The 20,953-nt window shown below is 27.8% G+C and overlaps 1 protein-coding gene across 9 annotated transcripts in view; it reads right to left on the bottom strand.

The window, feature by feature from the left end:
* The window catches only part of sick (sickie), a 40,847-nt gene that overhangs the window by 6,592 nt on the left and 13,302 nt on the right, over positions 1-20,953 (bottom strand). For 2 of the 9 annotated variants that reach the window (XM_027342953.2, XM_075820522.1), the window contains exons 4-12: positions 18,508-18,580; positions 17,771-18,107; positions 17,208-17,470; positions 13,180-13,884; positions 12,692-13,108; positions 12,292-12,493; positions 11,930-12,199; positions 10,401-11,619; positions 9,587-9,685 (exon numbers count right to left, since the gene is read on the bottom strand). In XM_027342953.2, the coding sequence (XP_027198754.2) occupies positions 9,587-9,685; positions 10,401-11,619; positions 11,930-12,199; positions 12,292-12,493; positions 12,692-13,108; positions 13,180-13,884; positions 17,208-17,470; positions 17,771-18,107; positions 18,508-18,580 (3,585 nt within the window). Of the gene's footprint in view, positions 1-9,586; positions 9,686-10,400; positions 11,620-11,929; positions 12,200-12,291; positions 12,494-12,691; positions 13,109-13,179; positions 13,885-14,063; positions 14,293-17,207; positions 17,471-17,770; positions 18,108-18,507; positions 18,581-18,688; positions 18,847-19,080; positions 19,114-20,953 lie in introns of those variants that run through there. The other 7 variants (XM_075820525.1, XM_075820524.1, XM_075820527.1 and 4 more) reach the window with 7 other exon arrangements.

The raw sequence follows: 20,953 nt of genomic DNA, 5'->3' as shown, positions 1-20,953 counted from the left end.
AACTGAGAGAAAAAAACTGGACGGGAATATCGATGTAAAACCAGCCACAATCTGTATACAAAATAAGGGAAAAAAATACAACCAAAACAAATTCCCCACAAATTAAAACAGAAACAAATATTCGATTTGACGATGGCTTCACTACCATTCGTATTTTACTTCTCTCACAATCTCTTCATTTCAATGTTTCTCTCGACAACATTTTCAAAAACATTCGATGATGTCGACGATGGTTGATCATCACACACAATCGGTGTCCATGTAATGTTTGTTCGTATAGGTTTTCTCTTTTTTCCAAAAAAGTTTATGAATTTTATTTTCCTTCTTCTCATTGAATGTATTGTATAGCAAATGAAAACAAATCGAAAACATTGGACTCATATATAAATTCGGCATCCCAAAATGCCATGGTTTGTTTGTAAATATCTTGAATCATAGAGATAGAGTGAAAGAGAAGTTGAATCTATAGCTTAATAGTTAGCTGAAGAGAGGAAAGAGAAACTAATAAAGCACCCATAAAACAAGACTAAATCTATGTTTAATCTATGTTATATTGGTTCATTCCAGATTTTTACAAAAAAAACATCATCATCATACATATAAAAAAAACCAATGCCAATACGAAATGAAACAGTTGAAAATGAGAGCAATGAACAAAAAAGAAAGTTTCTTCTTTTAGGTTCTTATCATCATAATCAAAATTTGTGTTAATAATGCACACTGGATGATTATAATCGTTTTGTTTAGGTAACATTTTTTTGATTATATAATGATCATCCATCTATCATGATGATGATGAGATTCTAAATCATAGATTATCAACATTCAAGAAAAAAAACAAAACAAAACAAAAAAAATCCAAACATTTTGATAAGGAGAATTTCAATTCACATTAGCAATAAAAGAATTTATTTTTCCTACATTATCATTTTTTTCTGATCAGATAGATTAATCCGTTTATAACTTTCGCTTGATGACCTGTTTGTTTACAACAACAAAAAAACTGTATTTATTCTGCTCATCATAATCAGTAATTAATTCAATTTAAATCGTGAAACAACAAACAACCAAAACAAAACCGGTTTGTCATTTTTTTGTTGTAGAAAATTTGGGATAAATAAACTTTATTACATTATATAGGGTATTATTATTAGTAAAAATTTCATAAGATAAATATGTTTGTTCACAAAAACAAACATAAACATCATAAAGTCAGCCATACGATCAATATGGTTTAGTTTTTTTCAAAATCAGAATTTCATTTTTTCATCAATATTTGTTCATGTTTTTACATCTATGCAAACGCCTTGATGTTGGAAATAAAAACAATGATTATTACAGAAAATTGTTGCGTGTGTGTATGTGTGCATGCATATTCCGATGTTTTTTTCGGTAAAGCTTCATTTACATTTTTTTTTTAGTTCTGAAACAATTTTTTCGACATCATGTTCAGTTGTAATCTGCTTGATTATGACGAACGAACGAAAAAAAGTGAGAAAAAGAAACGCAAACAAGGGAGTACACTAATCAAACCATATTAATTCAATGGACTAGTTTTTTTTCACTTCCAAAATAAAAATTCAAATAAACGAAAAAATAACATGATTATTATATAATGGTACGAGGTCACGTAAAAAGCTTGCACGATCTAACCAAAATGCAAAAAGTTGAATTTTAGCATGTTCATCATCAATTAAATGTTGAATCATACCTTACTATTATGATTATTGGGCTAAATTCATATGGTTTTCATATAAAATATGTACAATAATCAAATTTAAAAAAAAATGATAATGATATGATGAAAACCATTGCTATTGTTGTGTAGGTTTGTGTATTTGTTTGTGTCAAATATTGACCTCACCTGTCGACAAAGAGATGTACAGGATTGAATGCATTTTTTTAAAAGACCATCTGATAAAAGATCTGAAACAAATGGAATAAAAAAAATCATTGATTGATTATCGATTTTCCTAACCTAGTCAGATCCATTATATTGTAAATGATAGAATCCAAAACATTTGATAAACTGATACGAAAAGAATGATCATCTATTTAAAATCAATATTTTCATATACTAAAAATTTAGAAAACATTTTGAACAAGTGAATAACAACATTTTTGCATATTTGTAAGCAGAACAAATTTGTTTCAAAAAACGAAAGGGAACAAGATTTCTTTTTTTTCTTCCATTTAGTGATGCCATTTGTACCAAGCTAACTATAAATGATTTTCATTTCGTTTCATTTTCGAGACGATTCACTATTGATAACATGGAAATTTCTATTCATTTTCAATGTTTGTTTGTTTGTCTATCTGTTTATCTATCTATCTATCTATGAACCGTAAAAAAACAAACGATACCATCATCATCATCAACATCATCAAAGAAAATAGTATATACGGATCTTGTTTTTGATTCGTATCGGATCGTCATTAAAAATACAATGTCCGTATAAATTTATTTATTTTTTCACAATTGGCTTGATATTTGATATCAAATCAACTATTTTCGGAACATCAACATCAAAAAAACAACAACGACAACAACATCAACAGTAACAATCGAATTTAAAATAATGATAATACTAAAAGTAAAATTAAACAACAAAAATAAACCAAAATGCAATGACACGAACTGGAACAGTAAATTTTATTTTATATGCAACAACATTTTATGCATAAACACTGACATTAGAAACAATAAAATGATGATTACTGATTGCTGAATTGTATAGAAATAAAAGTGGTTAGAATAAATAATTTGAATTTGAATATTTTATCGTTCCAATTTAACTGTGTGTGTAGGTATTTATTTATTTTACTTTTTTGAATAAAATTTAAACTGCGAAAAAATTACATTAATCAATCAAAGATAATTTCAATTTTCAATCATTTTTGATGAGCATGAAATGTAGGAGAAAAATTTTCTTTCAGAACTTATTACCAAAAATGGTGAAAACTCTTCTCCTACAGAAAAAAATTCCGATACCAGTTTTTCAAGAGCTAACATCAGTTAGACCGATTAATTAAATTGATATCGTTGATCATCATCATTATCATCATTAAAATTAGCATCTATTAATTCGAATCAAAGCAGTTATTTAACAGGCTGTAAGGCGTCATCATAATTATCATCAATAAATAAGATGAAAAAAAATCCAACCAAATTAGTTTATGAAAGTCAACAAATCAAATCCACAACTACCTGTTGATTTGATCTCCTTTGGGCGTTGTATATGAAATTAACGGAATTAAAAGTTTAAAGGTGCTATACACATGTAATCTAGGGAGAAAAACAACGAAATTGATCAATTTACTCGCCAATCAATTGATTGTTTTAAAACAAAATTGACATCATCGAAAAAAAAGTTGAATGATGATTGCTTCTAATTATTGTGTCATATGCAATAGAAATGAGTTAATCCTTTTGACAAAAAACATTGGTCGAAAAGAAACAGAGCGAAGTAGATAAAAAAAATACAGACATCTTTGAAAATTTTCAAAAAATTTCTATTTTAAGAATGTGTAACGTTTTTTTCGTTCAATTTCTTCTTTATTTTGGTTCTTCCATAAAATTATGAAATGAAAAAAACATATAAAAACAACTCCATAAATAGCTAACAAATAACGGACGTAATACACGTAATTTGAATAACAAAATTAATTACCAGTAAATTGCATAAACGTCAAGGTAATTACTAATTTACTACTACACAAATAACATCATCACAAACGACGACGATACATATGTGCTGTCCAACCGAATAATGATAATGGTCCAAAAACATTGGACAAGATGATTGTTCTTGTTTTTTTTTTGAATGAAAAACAAACAGACCGTGTTAATATATCTTTTTTTAAAACATGATGGTCATAATTATTTGTTGTTATTTTAATTATAAATAAAATCTTAAAAGAATGACATTAGTTTGATTGAAATAATAACAATAAAAATTGTTTTATTTTATTTTCTTCGAAACAAAAAACATAATAGATAATAAATCTAGAGAATTTTGTTTTTTTTCGCTTTGAAACAAAATCATAATACCTTATGATTAAAAAAGTCTTATGAATTGTAATCATTATTTATTGATGATAACAACAACAACAACAAAAAATTCTCACGATCGATTAGAAAATAATTTACCGAATCGAAAAGTATTGGAAATATCTGAAGTTTGATTCTTATAAAAATTTGCAGCTGCAACAAATGATGAATGACAAATTTTTTTTTTGAATAAAAAGTTTTGTGCGTAGGAAAAAAACAAGTTTGAAAAGAATACAAACGATAAATGAGTGAAAGTGAAATGATTTGGGATTTTTAGCTTTGTTTTTGATTATTTCAACCATACGGTGAAAATTTATTGATTTCAATCTGTGTCTTATTTTAGCTGTAAAAGATCTAATCATCATCATCATCATTATCATCATTAATGACAGAAACACAGACATCATTTTATTGACATCAATACTATGTGAGACATTACAAATTTTCATTTTTATCTTATTTGTCATTGAGATTTTTAAATTTTTCATTTCATTTTGGCTTATCATTTATGAGAATCTTTCCGTCATATAATGGATGATGGTTTGCGTTGACTTATATATTTTTACATTACTCAAACGATCATCAATCCGATTGAAATTCGAAAACGTTTATATTTATCGTGGTGGTTTTAAAAAGAAAATTTCCCAATTTCACAACTTGAGATAAGGGGAAAAAATTTTCTATCCTGGTATCCGGTTAAAATTTTCACTTTTTTACAAAAAAAAACAAAAATGTGAAAATTTTCATTTTAACTGAAGAAACGAAAAAATTGGCCACTCTCTATTTCACCAATTTCTCACAATATTAATAAGTGTCGAATGTATTCAATGATATATACAGGTGTGTGAGTGATGAAAATCAAACTATAATAGAGTGAAAAAAATAAGACTTTTTCAAATGAAATCATCGAACGAATGAAAAAAATAATGTTATCTTAAACTGGTGGAATGTTGATGAACAAAATAACAACAACAAAAGAAGAAGAAAAAAAACTTGTTTTCCGTGAAGAAGGTAAAAAAATGAGATTCAATCATAAACCACACACCATCATCATCATTATTATCATCGAAATCGATGTTTGGCAATCTAATGTTGTACCAGAAAATTTTATCGGTTGTAGTTTTTTTCAGTCTTCCATTTAGAAGCTTGAAAATAATATGAAATATAAAAAGTCGGTCAAATAACGACGACCATCATCTTCCCCCTTCCCTACAAAAAAGAAAAATACTTTATATATTTGTGAAAAAAAAAGATTGACAGTGTTAAATTAAAAAGCCCAAAACAACAGGTATTGTTTGTTTCAGATTGATCTTTTTACCAAATCGATCGAATTGAATTTCAATTGATGAATCAATTTCTAAATATACCATATGTATCTTCAAGATAACACTACCAAGCACGATATCATCAATTTCACACGTGTATTCATCATCAAGTTCATGAATTTTTTTTTCATTTTATCATGATTCATTTAATCATGAATGAATGATTCAATTTATTATTATCCTTTGTTAACAAGTTGAAAATGGCAAAAAAAGAAGATGAAAAATAAAATATAAACAAAAAATATGTTGATGATTGATGATTGATTTTGGTTGTCATTTTCTTATCAAGATTTGAATAAATTTGATAATTTTATTTCAGTATGCGTAGAAAACTGATCTATTTTTTTCCCATACACACACACACATAAAATTTTTAACAAGTATTGAACCAAAACAAGGTGTCAAATTCGTATGTTAGTAATTATTATTATATGGATCAATGCATTTATACATTTATGTTATTCAGGGAAAAAGTTAAAAAAAAATAATATGAATCAATTGAATAAGAAAAAAAAATTCTAAAAATGAACAATGTTTGATGATAAAATGAAATAATAGAGACAAGTAAATGTCGTTATCAGAAAATATAAATTTTACAAAAAGAAAATTAAAAAAAACCATTATTCGGGTGCAATGTATTTGAATAAATGATATTTTTTGTTGTTGTTGTTGCTGTATCCAATAACAATTGGTTCGAGCAAAAAAGATTTTCAACAAAATTGTATCAAAAATCAAAAAAAAAAAAAGAGATGAAAGATTTTTCTTTCTTTATCTTTAGAAAAATTTTTCAACTAATAATAGATAACACAATTCTATAATCAAAAATTATGCAATTAAATCGAATTTAATTACAAATTGATTGTTTGAGTACGCGTTTATAGGATTTGGTTGAATCGTGCAAAATAAATAAATAAATCTTTAATCAACTATGTCCAATTCAATTGTTTAGGCATATTTGTGTTAGTGATTAATTAACTATGAATGATTATGACGTAATAATACCACAAAAACAACATAAATTAATAAAATTAATAAGACGATTTGATTGATTTTGTTTTTTTTTCGTAAAATATTTTGAAAAAATTGAATTATTCAATGAAAAAACATTTTTAAATTATTTATTTATCGGCATATTTTTAACTAGCCAGGTGCTAAACATCTGTTCAAATGATGATTAACTTTTTTAACCACTTAAAACTAAAATCAATAAAATGAAAACAAAACAAAAAAAAAGAGAAAGAAAATCTATTAAGAAAAGATTACCATTCAATAATTGAATCGAATCATTTTAAATACTGATTTAATGTGTACACCGACATCAAACATCTACTTTTAATCGAAATAGTAGATTTAAACTTTTTCAATAAGAAAAAAATCTATCTCCAACTCCTCATCCAATGCCATGGTTAAATAGAAAAAAATGAAACAAAAAGTTTCAATTTTCGATTACAACACCTTTTTTCAAAAAAAACCGATTGACAAACGAATCAAATGAAAATTTTTATCGGTCAATAATAATTATAAATGAAAGTTCTCTATCATCAAAAGAGATGAACAAATGAAACGGTATGAGGATTTGAAAAACTGAAATTAATTTGATTGAAATTAAAGTCAAAGAGAATAATTAAAAAATAATGATAATAATAATAATCAAAGACATGCATAAAACAAATTGAACTAAATTCGATCAACAGGTAATACAATTATAAATATAATGATGATTTACGATCAAACACAAACATAATTTGTGAAAAACAAAATTTAAAAAAAATAGGACAAAACAAATTGTCTACACATTTCCTGAATTTCTATCTATATCGACCAACATTACAATCATCACTAATGATCATTATTATCATCATCATCATCCCGAAAACAAATGGATTTGAGTATTATCATCATAATCATCATCATCATCATCATCGACAAATGGCTAATTAACAAGAAACGAAAAATAACAATAACATTAATGAATTAGATGGATACATTATTTATAAACTAGAGTGAAAAAAAAAGAAAAGAAGTGGGAAAAAATAACATTTTTCAAATTGTCATCGAATCACTGAATTCACTAATTCGACTATCATAATTTTAATCTCTTTCTCGTTATTTTTTTTCCTTCTCTCAATATTTGAATGTGATTTAGGTATTTGTTATTGTTGTTTTTGTTTTCGAAGATATGATTTAACTAGAAAAACCTAAGTAAACTTAAATAAATTAACGGAAATTTAAACATAAAAAACGGATGATAAATTATGAATCATATTATAAACATAAATACATTTGTTATAACATCAACATTCACACATCTATCATTATCAAATTTTTGACTAAACTTTAATAACATCTAAATGACATTGAACGAAAATAAGCAAATGGATTCAGTGAATCAACGAGGTCAACTGATAAATGGATGGTAGATGGATGAACCCAAACAAAAACAAAAAAATCAAGGTGTGCAAAATGTAAAACATTCTATTCAAACACAAATCATCTTCATAATAATCAAAATTACATCCCTGATGATAATGATGATGATGATGATCGATATATGGACGGTTATTATAATTTACTACCTACGGCCATCAACATAGCAACAAATCAATGTTAAACTCCAAAAAAATAGAAGAAAAAGAGGTGTAAATTTTTTTCAAAAGATCAACCAAATCTAGAAATTATCTAATACATTTGATGATTTGTCAAGAAAACAAAAATCTCATCTTAACTTAATCATAGTTTTGACAAGATCAAAATTATTTTCGTTTCAATTGTTTATTCTTTTAGCATCCATAGAAATTTGAACCGGATTTTTTCAATGAAAAAAAAGTTGAATTTTAATTAAATTTGCCATTTGAATAGGGAACAGGAAAAATAAAAGCAAATGAATAAATGAAAAGAGTTCTGTCAATGAAAAAAACTCAACAACATCTTAAGAAATATTAATAAAAGAAGTTCATCATTCATTCGGGAATCTACTTTGTGATGGAAAATCGAAAAAACCTTCCGAATATATCAAACTGACATTCATGATGAATCGGAATTTTCATCAAAAAAAAAACTCACAAATCAACTAATAGATGAAACATTAAAATTTGAATTAACACACGAAAACATCAAATAACGATTGCAAAATGAGGAACAAACAAAAACAAAAATATGAAACATTCTACTTTTTCATTTCGAATCAATCGTAATCGATTCAGATCAAATCCAAAATGACAGAAAAGGTATCCATAAATAGAAAATCAATTACAAAATCAATAATTTGAAATGAATCGATTTGTCCAGGAAAAAAAATCGAAAAGAAAAGGTTGGATTCATTCAATGGATAGAATCAAAATTTTGTTATAATTTTTTTGAAAAACATTTCACAAAAAAAACGAAACCGATATTAACAAAAGAACGAAATGATTGGAATTTTAATTGAAAAATAACATTAACAAAAAAAAAAAAAAAAAATACCCCACGAATTTTTCATCTAAATGATAAATCTTTTCATGTGATATAGCAAATTTAACCGGAATTACAGTATACAAAACTGGTTTTTTTTTGCTTATCATATCTTCTCTTCGACTAGATGAATGATTCAATCAAACGATTGATTCACTAATCCATGATTAACCGAGAAAGATTGTACCTGAATTTTGTTTTTTTTTGTTGTTTACTTGGATAGAACAGAAATCCTTACCATACTCAATTAGCCGATCATCATCATCTCATATCAAAATCAAATTTGATTATAATGGATCATATATCTATTGGAAAATGTTAATCATATATGATGAACATTGTTACATCATCAGATCGAAATATTTTACATATAAATGGGTGTTACATTGATTCATTCAACATACATTTTAGATAAATGTAATCTAAGTTTTCCTATTTTATTTTAAAGATGCTACACACACACACACCTGTTATCAATTTGTAGAAAAAATATTGATAATAAATTATTATAATCATAAATAAATGTATAGCTAGAAATGATATACAACAACAACAAAAATTGATCGTGTATGTCAGGTAAGTTTGAAAATGTTTTCAAAAAAATAAAACTAAAAAACATCATCCACAAATTTTAAAAAAGTTGGCCGAAAAAAAATATTACATCATCATAAGAAAAAATGGTCAGAAAAAATTCAATTTTCGAATCGAGGTAACAAACAACAGAAAAATAAAATTGATAACAAAAGGTGACAACACTTACGTTCGCTGTCAATTGTGATGTTAGTGTGTAGATTTTTTCATTAGCCTGATCCAATTCTCGCCGTAAACGTCGTATTTCGTGTATGTATTTCTCTTCGGGCTTTATTATATGCATGTGAGAGAATGACAAATGAAAAAAAATAATAAGAACAAAATTAATGAAAAATCTATTAAAATTATGACATTTTTTTTTGTTGATTTAAAATGATAGTCAAAATAATGATAATAATAGCAAAGAAATATAATGATAAAAAGAAAAATTCGGGAACAGAAGTCTCATGCCAATGTAACCCTTTTTTCCATAGTCTCTTTCGATTTATTTCATTAAATGATAAAAAAAAACCTAATTTTCAAGTTCACATCGTTTGAAAAATGTGTCTCTATTAATGATGATGGTCAGATTGTTGATTATAAAGAATGAGGTCGACCATCATCATAATCATCATCACCGTAGTGATTATTATTTTCTAAACACATGAATGCCTTCATCAATGGCCATCAAATAAAATGTTTAGCTAATATGTTTTTCACTATAGTATAGTCTCTATTAATTAACAAAGCTGATTATATTTTTGACAGCAACAACAACGACTTCATGTCATCAATGAATTACGAAATTATTATTATCACTTCTCAATAATCATTATCATTGAAAAATGAATTCATCAATAATATCGAGAAATGATCATTTCAGTCATTATGGTGATTATTTAGATCTACAACAATCTGGTTATCATTGAAACGATAAGTTGATAAATTGAAAAAAGCAGTTTTTTCGTTGTTGCAAATGATTTAATAAGAAAACAACTGTTTACCGTCGTAAAAATTGTTGATGAATTTGATGATAATAATGATAACGATGATGCTGAATGTTCCGACGTTGGTGGTGCATGTTTTTGATCGTGTTGTAGTTGGTGTTGTGGTTTAATTTTATTTAAATGAGCAGGTATCGGTGGCAAATGATGGTTAGATGTTCCTGTAAGACGAAATGATCCACTACGGCCGATATGAGCTGCGCTATTAGTACCGTTAGAATTCGTATCTGAATAAACAATGTTTGAATTTGTTAACAATTTGCTAGATGTTGGCGACGCTGACATTGTTTCACGTAATCGATTCACCGATTCATATTCACAAATTAGATCACCTGGTTTAGATAATGAATGATGATGGTGATGATTATTATGATTTTGTGTATGATGTGAAGAAAGTCCTAATGATGGGTGTACACCATAAATTGATTGTGATGCATGTGATGATGTCGAACCGATCGTATTTAAGGAATCAATCGAATCGGTATCTGTTGTTGGACGGCTACAATTATTCCCGCTATGAATATTTGAATAAATTAATTCACTATAATTGCTGCCATCTTTTGATGATGAACAAAAGTTATTGGCAGTGTTTGCGGCCATATTTATCGACTGATTGTCTACTTGTTGCGATTTATTACCATTAACGGCGGATGATTGTGTACCGATAAGTTTATATAAAGAAAATGTCGAACGCGACTGTGATTGATTATTATGAGGTTGTTGACATTCAGAATCCGAATAAATCACAGATGATCCATCATTAGCCAATGTTTGTGAACGTAATTTCGTATTTTTCAAAAATCGTTGATTTTGATTGGCAATATTTGAGCGATTATTTTGGCTATTATTATTCTTCGCATAATGACCACCATTCATGGAACTATCATTACTATTCAATGGTAATGTTCCGGAATTACCCATCAATCTGTTATTAGTCATTGGTTGTTGTGGAGAAATTGTTTTGTAAAGCTCGGTAGTTGAATTTGATAATGATTTGTTTAAACTAGAATTAGATTGTTTTTGTTGATTTTGATTAATTTTTATAGATGATCTTGGTAGATGATTGACACGAGGATCTAATGATGATGATGAACAAGAGGATGTTGTCGTTGTTGTTGTACTAACATCTGAACAACGACTGCCATTACTGCCGTTGCAACTGCCGGCACCACAAATCCCACCACCGGTATCCGAACTTAACGAGCTGGTCTCCTCAAAACTATATGATGAAAAAACGATAGAAATAATTGATTAGTACAATATGGCTAACATATGTTGGGTTATTGATGCAAATCAACAAAGCAGTGTTTATGTTAGATGGGAAAAAATTCTAGTCTTTATAAATAACATGGAATGTAACGATTATTATAACCCCAAAGACAAAAGAACCTTCATATCATTACTAAAAGCAATATGTTAATGCAATTTTTAATTAGGATGATGATGACAATTTGAACCGAACAGATGGTCAAAGAGTAAAAAGTCAGCGTTATTTTTGGCTGAATACGATATGAAAATTTATGATTTACCCTCGATTGTTTGTGGTACTATTCATAATGTTATTGTTGTTCTTAGAATAATTAGGATTTGAAAATGAATGTTTCAAACGGATTATGTTTCGTGATCCATCATTACTATTGTCCGTAAGAGAATTTGATTGTTGATGTTTCGATGATTTTATCGCGGATGATGATGCTGATGGATGACGAATAACGTGCAAATTTAACAATGTTGTTGAATCACTGAGATGATTTTTCATTGGTGATTCTGGTTCGCTATGAAAATCAACCGTATCATTACTAAATTCGGAAATGTATGTGAATCGAATAACGAATGGTGTATCGAAAATCTATAGAGAAAAAAATCAAATATAACATTAATTATAACTTACCTATCATCATTATCCGAACCATAGTAATCGGCACCTTGACTTAATCGATGTATATTTGATGGTACATTCATCGTACCATTTGAATATAAAGGTTCATAATGTGATCGTCCTGTACGTTGATAATGAGTTTGTTGATTTTCCGGTTTACGATACATAATCGTCGGGGTGGTCGTTCTCGAATTAACATGTGGTTGTACAGCAACTATTGATTGATATAAAACAGAGAAAAAAAAATCAAAATAAGATAAACAGCAACAACAAAAAACTAGCAAACAAAATTAATGAAACAAAAAAATAGGCAAATGATAAGCAAATCAATGGGAAAAATGATTAGAAATTGAATTCATATGGAGATCAATCATTTTTTTTCAACTGTCATTGATCATCATATGGAAATTACCATTTTGAATATTTGTAGTTGAATTTGAAGTTGAAACATTTGAATTAGATTTCAGATAGGAAATTGTTTGTAATGGCCGTTCCATTACTGGTGGAATAATAGGTGGAGTTTCCAGATCTTCACTAATATTTCCATCGCCATCACTTGCACTACCACTACCGCCAACACTGTTTGTTGATCCTAATGAATTTTGACGTTTGGCGATATTGGATTTCTTTTTTAATGATGAATGCAGATCAAGTTCATCAGAAACTTTTTTCAACGACAACGATGATCCATTGACATCATTCTTGTGATCTATCGATTGAGATGAATTATTCGATCGAGACTCTATTATTCTTTTTTGTGAACATTTTGTTTGTTTTTCATTTTTAGGATTTTGTGAATCGATTGTCGACATGATTGGCGTTACCATGGCTAGTTTTGAATAAAATAATTAAGAAAAGACATTAGACGTTAAAAACAATAATTGTCATTTTTTTGTTTACCTTTGACAGTAGCCGTAGGTTTTGTTGTTGATTGTTGTTGCTGTGGATTCATCATTGTTGTAGTGATACCGTTGGTAAGTGTTGTTATACTATTTGGACAACTTGTTGTCATCATAGATATCATTGAAGGTATCGATGATTCAATTATGGTCGAAATTGGTCGTCTTTGTTGATTTGTATTTCCACTTGTGTTTGATGGTGTTGGTAGTCGACGCAATTGAGGCTGTCGGCTACCTTTTCCAGGGACAGTTGTAGCTGTTGTAGATTTTCGTAGATTGAGTTCACTTTGTGATGGATTCAAACGTGATACCGAATTATTAAGACCATTTGAAGATTTTATTTTGATATTTTTTACAGTTTCATTATCACTTGAAGATTTTGCATTTGTTTTTGTTGTGATCTTTGAATTTGTTACCGAAGTAGATTTTTTTGTCGGTGCAATAGCTGGTTTAATTACCGATGATAGATTACCAATCTGTGGTATAGATGAAGTTGATTGCGGACGTGATGGACGAGAATGAACATTACCGGTGTTAGATGATGAAACAAATCGATCGGATGGTGGTGTTGTTGTACGATTTTGTTGATGCTGTTGTTGTATTCGATTGATTTGTGGCAAAGCAGTCGATATTGTTGTAATATTCGATGTTGAATTATTAGTATTATTTGTACTAGATTGTTGTTGAAGATTTGAGGAACTTGTTACTAAAAAACAAAATAGATGATCCGGAAATATTTATTGGTAAGAAAGGGAAAAAAAGCGGAACAATTATTACATCATTTGGATACATCAAGCAAAGAAAATTAATAATAATTCAATGAAAAAAAATCAATAGGTAAAATTGAAAAAAATAATAATAAACATCAAAATGACAATGACAAACCAACATAATGATGATCATTGAAAAGAAAATACTGTGATGAATTTCGACGACGAGCTAAATGATCAAATCGTGTTCGTAATTGTAATTGTTGTAGATAAAAATGATTAGTGCTGTTGTTGTTGTTGTTATCGGTGGTTGTGGACAACGAAATCAGTGATGATGATAATAAATTGTAATCAAAATCTGACATCGATGATGTCCACGACGAAGACATTTTTCTATTTATTTTTGATTAAATACTCTTTTTACAGTACAACAATATATTAAAATGATCCATGAAGATGGTGAAAGAAAAAAAACGAAATAAACGCGTAGGTGTTCATATAATATGCGGAAACTTGAACAAAAAAAAACATTTCTTTGGGTCATGATGGAACATTGATAAAACAGTGAAAAACATAATCGAATCACATAATTTATTCATTCATATAATTGGATACAATTTTTTTTTCTTATTCGACATTCACACTTCAAGGTAAAAACCAATTGTTGATTTAAAACAAAATAAACATATGTTGACACCTATTTTTTTCAATCAATCAATAATAAATTGATTTAGAAATTCAAGAGAAAAACAATTTATTGACACCTCTTATACAAACACAAACATTATTTTGTTGTTGTCATTGTGTGTGTGTGTGTGTTTGATCACAAAAATGGTATTCCGGTGCCAACAATATCACGTTAATGAAGATATTTTGAAACCGACATTTCATTCTCTCTCAAATTAAGGACCACAAACTTTTTTCTCTATTTTATCAAAACAAAAACTTATAACGATCGTGTGTTAATGAATTTTGCTATTTTTTTGATGTTTTTTTAAATGTTCATCGCAAAAATAACAAAACCATCATGAAGCTTTTAATGATCTTTTAAATATCTACCCGCGCAAACACACACAAACTCACTGAAATGGATTGAAAATATGGAACATTTAATTTTGCCAAAATAACGTAATGGAGAAAGAGAAATGAAAAGCTTTTTATTTTTTTGGTTTGATTTGCTCTTATTTGTACAAAATAACAATGATGTTAAATTTTTTATTGAAAAAAAAATCAAAAACAAAATAAAACGGTGCCCATTACGAATATTGGGCCAAAACTTAATATATTTCAATGGATGTCGATTTTCAATGGATAGTCATTGAAAGAATCTTAACATTTAACAAGAAAAAAAATGGTGATGCCCCATTGATGCAACGCCTTAAATTTGTACATATTTAGACAATCAAAACAAGTAAAAAAATGATTGCGAATGAAAACGGATTTTATTTTGCTGAAACAGTCAAACAAACAAGAGATGACAGGCATTATGCAGTGTTTCAATATAATTTCAAAAAAATTTTAAATTTAATGAACAACAGGACATTTTATTCATTCACTATTTTTGACACGTGATTCTCCATGATATTATCATTTCATCAAAAAAAATTGTATTAGTAAATTTTCATTGTTGAAATTATCATTTTTATCATCATTACACAATGGCAAGGATAAGATAGATGAATAGGTCAATTTTTGTCGATAAATAAATTGAATGTTTGCGCAACAACAGCAATTGATTTTTTTAAAAATTTAATTTATTTTTAAAATAAACAAACGAATGGAAAAGAGCTTTATCAATGGGAATGATATTTGTCGATATGGAAATTCGAACGATTTTAATGAATCAATAATTCAGATCATTAAAAATGATTATTCACTTGAAAGATAGAGAAGAAGATTTGACATTTAACATTTTATCAATAAATTTTTTCCAACTAAAAACGATCGCATAAATTGCGTCTGACGATCAATAATAGTAAAAAGGAAAGTGCCTTTAACATCAAAACCACATGATGATGATGATGAGGTTAATACAAGCATGACACGCCTAAATGTCTAAATGTATATCATCTATTTGTGATGAATATATGATGGATTCAGGCCATGTTCCAGTCGATGATCACAGATAAAATAATATATACCCATCCATAAGGGCACACACCATGCAATGTCTAGCCGCGCAAGAGAACGAAGAAACAAATAGATATTTTGGTTTCGGTAGTATGGATTCGGTATTAATAGATTGTCATGCGCGACCAATTTATAGAATAAATTGTTTTTTTTTATGTTGCGATGTTTTATGCAGAAAAACCCCAAACATAAAACCTAGCTGTTGTCTGGTATTTTGATAGAAATTCCCCCCAAAAAAATAGAGGATGCAATTGCAGAAAGAAAGAGAAAAACAATTGGAAAAGCCCATCAATGTAATAGATCGTCGGAATTGTAGGAATTATATGGATCGACCATTACAAATGATAGTTAATATATTTTTATTTGCTTAAAATAAATGAATCGAATAATGAAAAGATTGATAATATTAATAAAAATAAAAACAAAGGAAAAACCTTGAAATGTCCTTAATGAATGATATATTATCCAAATTTCTATGATAATTTCGATAACAATTAAATTTTTTTCACTCGAAACTAATAATAAATATGGCTATTTATATTGAATGTATGAATTTCCAAAATTAGGGCTTAAGATTTTCTTATTAATACGAACAAGCAAACGTACAAAAAATGAAAAGAAAAAGACATTCATCTCTCACTGTATTGACATTATTATTATTATTAGAATGTATAAGGACAAATGCAAAATGAAATCGAAATTAACTTCAATGATTAATTAGGCTAAATTTAATAAAATTTGTAGAAACAAATTTTTCATTTTATATTCAATTTTTACTTTCGTTGACCATATGGTTTTTTGCCGAAATTTTTCAAGAATTTTCTCAAATCTTTGAATTATTTATTTTATAAAAAAAAGATATCCAGTGAGAATAGGAAATTCACACGGACACTCAGATTCGGGCCATTAACCACTATACAGATACAATCTAAATAAAATTACCATGATGATATGACATGATCGTGATGATGTGTCATGCATGAACGCCCATCGGCGATGATATGATTAATTATACATTCATATAATAAATACAAAGAGAGAATTTGATTTAATTTCATTTTAGAAAAATGAAATTGAATTGAAATCCTATCAATCATGATTAACGATGTTTGGATACAAACAAAAACCACATATTATGAAATTAAGTGATCAAACAAAACAAAGAGTTAAAAATAGGCAAACAACAAACCTTTGGCATTTGATGATGATGATTTTCGATTATTATTATTATTATTTAGAAAATTTTGTTGTTGCTGGATACCGGGTATGGTTGTTGGTATACTGCGATTACTGTTATTGTTGTTTGTTCCATTATTGTTCGAATGATTATGATTATTGTTGATTGTTGGTTGAATAAGTTTACTTGTGGTTGTATTATTATTGATCTTGTTGTTGTTATTATGATTTCCTGAACCAGAGAAATTATTGTTGATATGATTCTGGTTAGGCAATCTATTTAGATTATGTGGAAAAAAAAGAAGAATTGAAAAATCGATTAGAAAATAATCGTAGACGAGGCTATTGATTCTTCCATGTGAGTGTGTTCCAAGAGCAGAATCCGCATCATACACACACACACACACACAAACAGGACAACGAACTTTGCCACTACAACCGAAATAATACAATAGCCGGGTATCGGTCATACCCGTGATGATTTAATGAATATAGGATATTCTATTACCGAATGGTCGCTTCTCTTTATCGACTAATTTTATGGCAAATTCAAGATAAAAATTATGAAAAATATACCTCGAAATCATGACGCCAGATGTCGGTGGTGGTACCATGTTGGATGTAGATGTTCCAAAATTTTTACCATTCGATGATGATAGAATTAAAGATTGTGTTGATGATGAAATGGAAAAATCTGTCATAAATCCGCCTGTATTATCATCTTCTTCACCACTTGTACATGATGATAATGTCATTGGATCACCATTTTGATATAAACTTTGATTTGGGCTTTTTATTCCAGGTGATGTTCCAGTTCCTGATGAATATTGTTGTTGTTTTTTCAAACTTTGTTTATATCTTGAAATGTTGAAAAATAGGGTCAATATTGATTTGAGATTTCCTTCATGAATATCTAATATATCGCCATAATAGCAAAAAATGCAAAGAAAAACGTTTAGTAAGGATTTAAAAAAAAGTTGAAATTGAAAAGTAGAGCAACCGAAATAAAGGCGATAACAAGAAAAATAAAGAAACATTCTTAATACATTTTGGTCATTTTTCACAAGAAAAAATAAATGAAAAAAAGAGGTGCAAGAAAAAACTTTAAGAATCAAAACCAGTTAAGCAAACCTAAGCAGAAATACAGATCAAACGATCTATTTAAAAAATGATACAATCAGTGAAAAAAAAGGTATACAAATGCAAAAATAAAATGTCCAATAAATCTATTGCTTTGCTAAATTTATTATTTTCTCATTGTATGACTACTGTATGTTGGATTCAAAATAAAATTTAGAATAAAATGTCCAAACCTTTTGCATAGATTCCTTTAGTGTTGACGCCTAAACGTTCCAGAAAACGGATGCAGCTGTCAATGTTGGCAATCTATTATTAACCGAAAGAAAAAAATAAAAGAATCAAAAGAGAAAAAAACGTGAGAAAAACAGAGACTTGTGAAGAATAAAATAAAAAACATAAGAATGAAATTAATACCAAAAACATACAAGTATTGAATGTAAACGAACAGACAAAAAATAAAAATTTCAAAATCTTTCAACAAAAAAAAAAAAAAATCACCGTAATAGTAGTAAAAGAATGGAAAAAAATTCTCAAGACATTTGTTTGACAGCTACACACAAACATACATGACTGACAGAGAATTATAGAATCGCGAAAATATCAAGAAAATTTAGAGTTAAACAAAACAGATAGAAAAAACGAGGCCAAAAATATAATGTAACATAGATTCTCTTGTTGTTATTGTAGATACATCCACACATAAGAACTATAGAAAGAAATCAAAGTATTTAAAAATGTCAAATCGATATATTGATAGAAGACAAAAAACAAAACAAAAAATGACGATTAAAATGCTGATAACATACAAACACAAAAACTATCATTGAATAATGGTAAGATGAATGGAAACTTTAAACTATCTTTTTTTTTGGTTTGAATGATTGATTGGATGATTGAATGATTGAAATGAATTGATCAGATCAGTATTAGATCAATCAATCTGTTTGAGCGGCAATAATCAAATATATAAAAGTCATTAGCAATGTTTATTTCAAGGAATTATTTTATACAATTATATAAACATATCTGATTATAATCAATGAAGCAATGAAAAAATATCCAACGATTGAAATGAAGGTAGTATTTAGTTTCTTTGCAAATTATCATCATAAACGTTCTTTCACCGATATTGGATGTTTGATGAATACTCATATTTACAGACGTTCGCGACAAACACACACACACATATATATCAACACATAAACAAATGTATGGATGCGGCGACCAATGTTTTGGTCGGTTTAGTTTGTCAATGTATGATGCTGATTGACGATCATTATCATCATCATAATCATTGCAATGTTATAATCATATCGGTAGTGTTATGGCTGAAAATCTTATTCTATTCACATAATGAATAAAGATCAAACGAGAGTCGAAAAAAAGGTGGAGATAGAAAAAAAAGTGTGTAAACTAAATTATGTGAAAACATTTCATAATTCTTTTTTGAATTGGAATGTTTTCAAAAAAAAAGAGTTTCTACATCTGACAAACGGAAAAAAACTTGGTTAAAAAAATAGAAAATATCTTTTCTGAAGATCTACATGCCAAAATGAATGATTACAAAATCATTAAAAACGTATGATTTTATCATTTATATATTAATGAATAAAGTAAAATGATTGATAATCATTGATCGTTTTGGACTTTGGAATGTTTTATTCGTTTACGATTTGTTTTAAAATGAATCTTTTTCTATACTCGATAAATTTTACCCTTTCTCCACAGATGAAATCAAACAAGATAAAAATTTGTAAGTTACAGCTCATTAATCGATTATCAAATGTAATAGAAAAGATTTTTATTTACATGAATTTTTATGAAAAAATAGAAAAAAACATTGTAATAGATGAAATTCAAATAAAATTAACATCAAATTTAGTTTCACACACACCCAGTAAGTGCAGAGATTTATTCAAACTTTCAGTGTGATATGTATTCTAGAAGAAAAAAAACCACACTAACATTTTCTCATGCAGACTCAATATTCGAAGGAACAAAGTTTATCCAAAGACAACAAAAATAATAATGATGACCAAACGAACATTACATTTGTTTGTTTATTTTTTTTTGTAATGTTTGAATGCCATTTCGGTTCTTGATGATAATGATGTTTGTTTGTTTGTTGTTCATCGAAATTCTCCATTATACACACACACACACACATTATGCATATGCATGAATTTAATGTTATGATTTACGATATGGATTGAAATGTATGTTGATGATTGGCCATAATGATTATTATGGTATTTTGTCATAATCATCATCAACAACGACAACAATTTTTTTTGTTGGTTGTATAATAAACAAAACAAAATGTGTTATTACATTCTGTTTTTTTTTGAATGGTAAAACTTTCCACACATAATTCATTCATTTTTTGTGTGTTTTTTTAAGCATTTTAAGCATTTACCTGATACGATAAAAAAGGGAAATGAAAAAAATTGGCCCAACCAAATCAAACAAGTGTATATCATTGAATTAATATGGAATTCAATTCATATTGGGTGGTCATTCTATTGGTCTTTTATTTTTCATTTTGGTTCATTGTCATTTTGAATTTCATGTCTGGTTGATGTCTTTTTCAATTTCAATTTTTATTAATAAATTTAATGAACTACAAAATATATGGTTCCCTTAAGATATTGAACATATTATAATGATGACTTATTTCTA

This window comes from Dermatophagoides pteronyssinus, unplaced genomic scaffold, assembly GCF_027571235.1.
Source record: "Dermatophagoides pteronyssinus isolate colony J.1.1.1.1 unplaced genomic scaffold, Derpt_VIB-CSIC_2022.12 sq0007, whole genome shotgun sequence".
Lineage (NCBI taxonomy): Eukaryota > Metazoa > Arthropoda > Arachnida > Sarcoptiformes > Pyroglyphidae > Dermatophagoides > Dermatophagoides pteronyssinus.
Note: the sequence above shows the minus strand (reverse complement) of the source record. Positions and strands in the feature narration are given on the sequence as shown.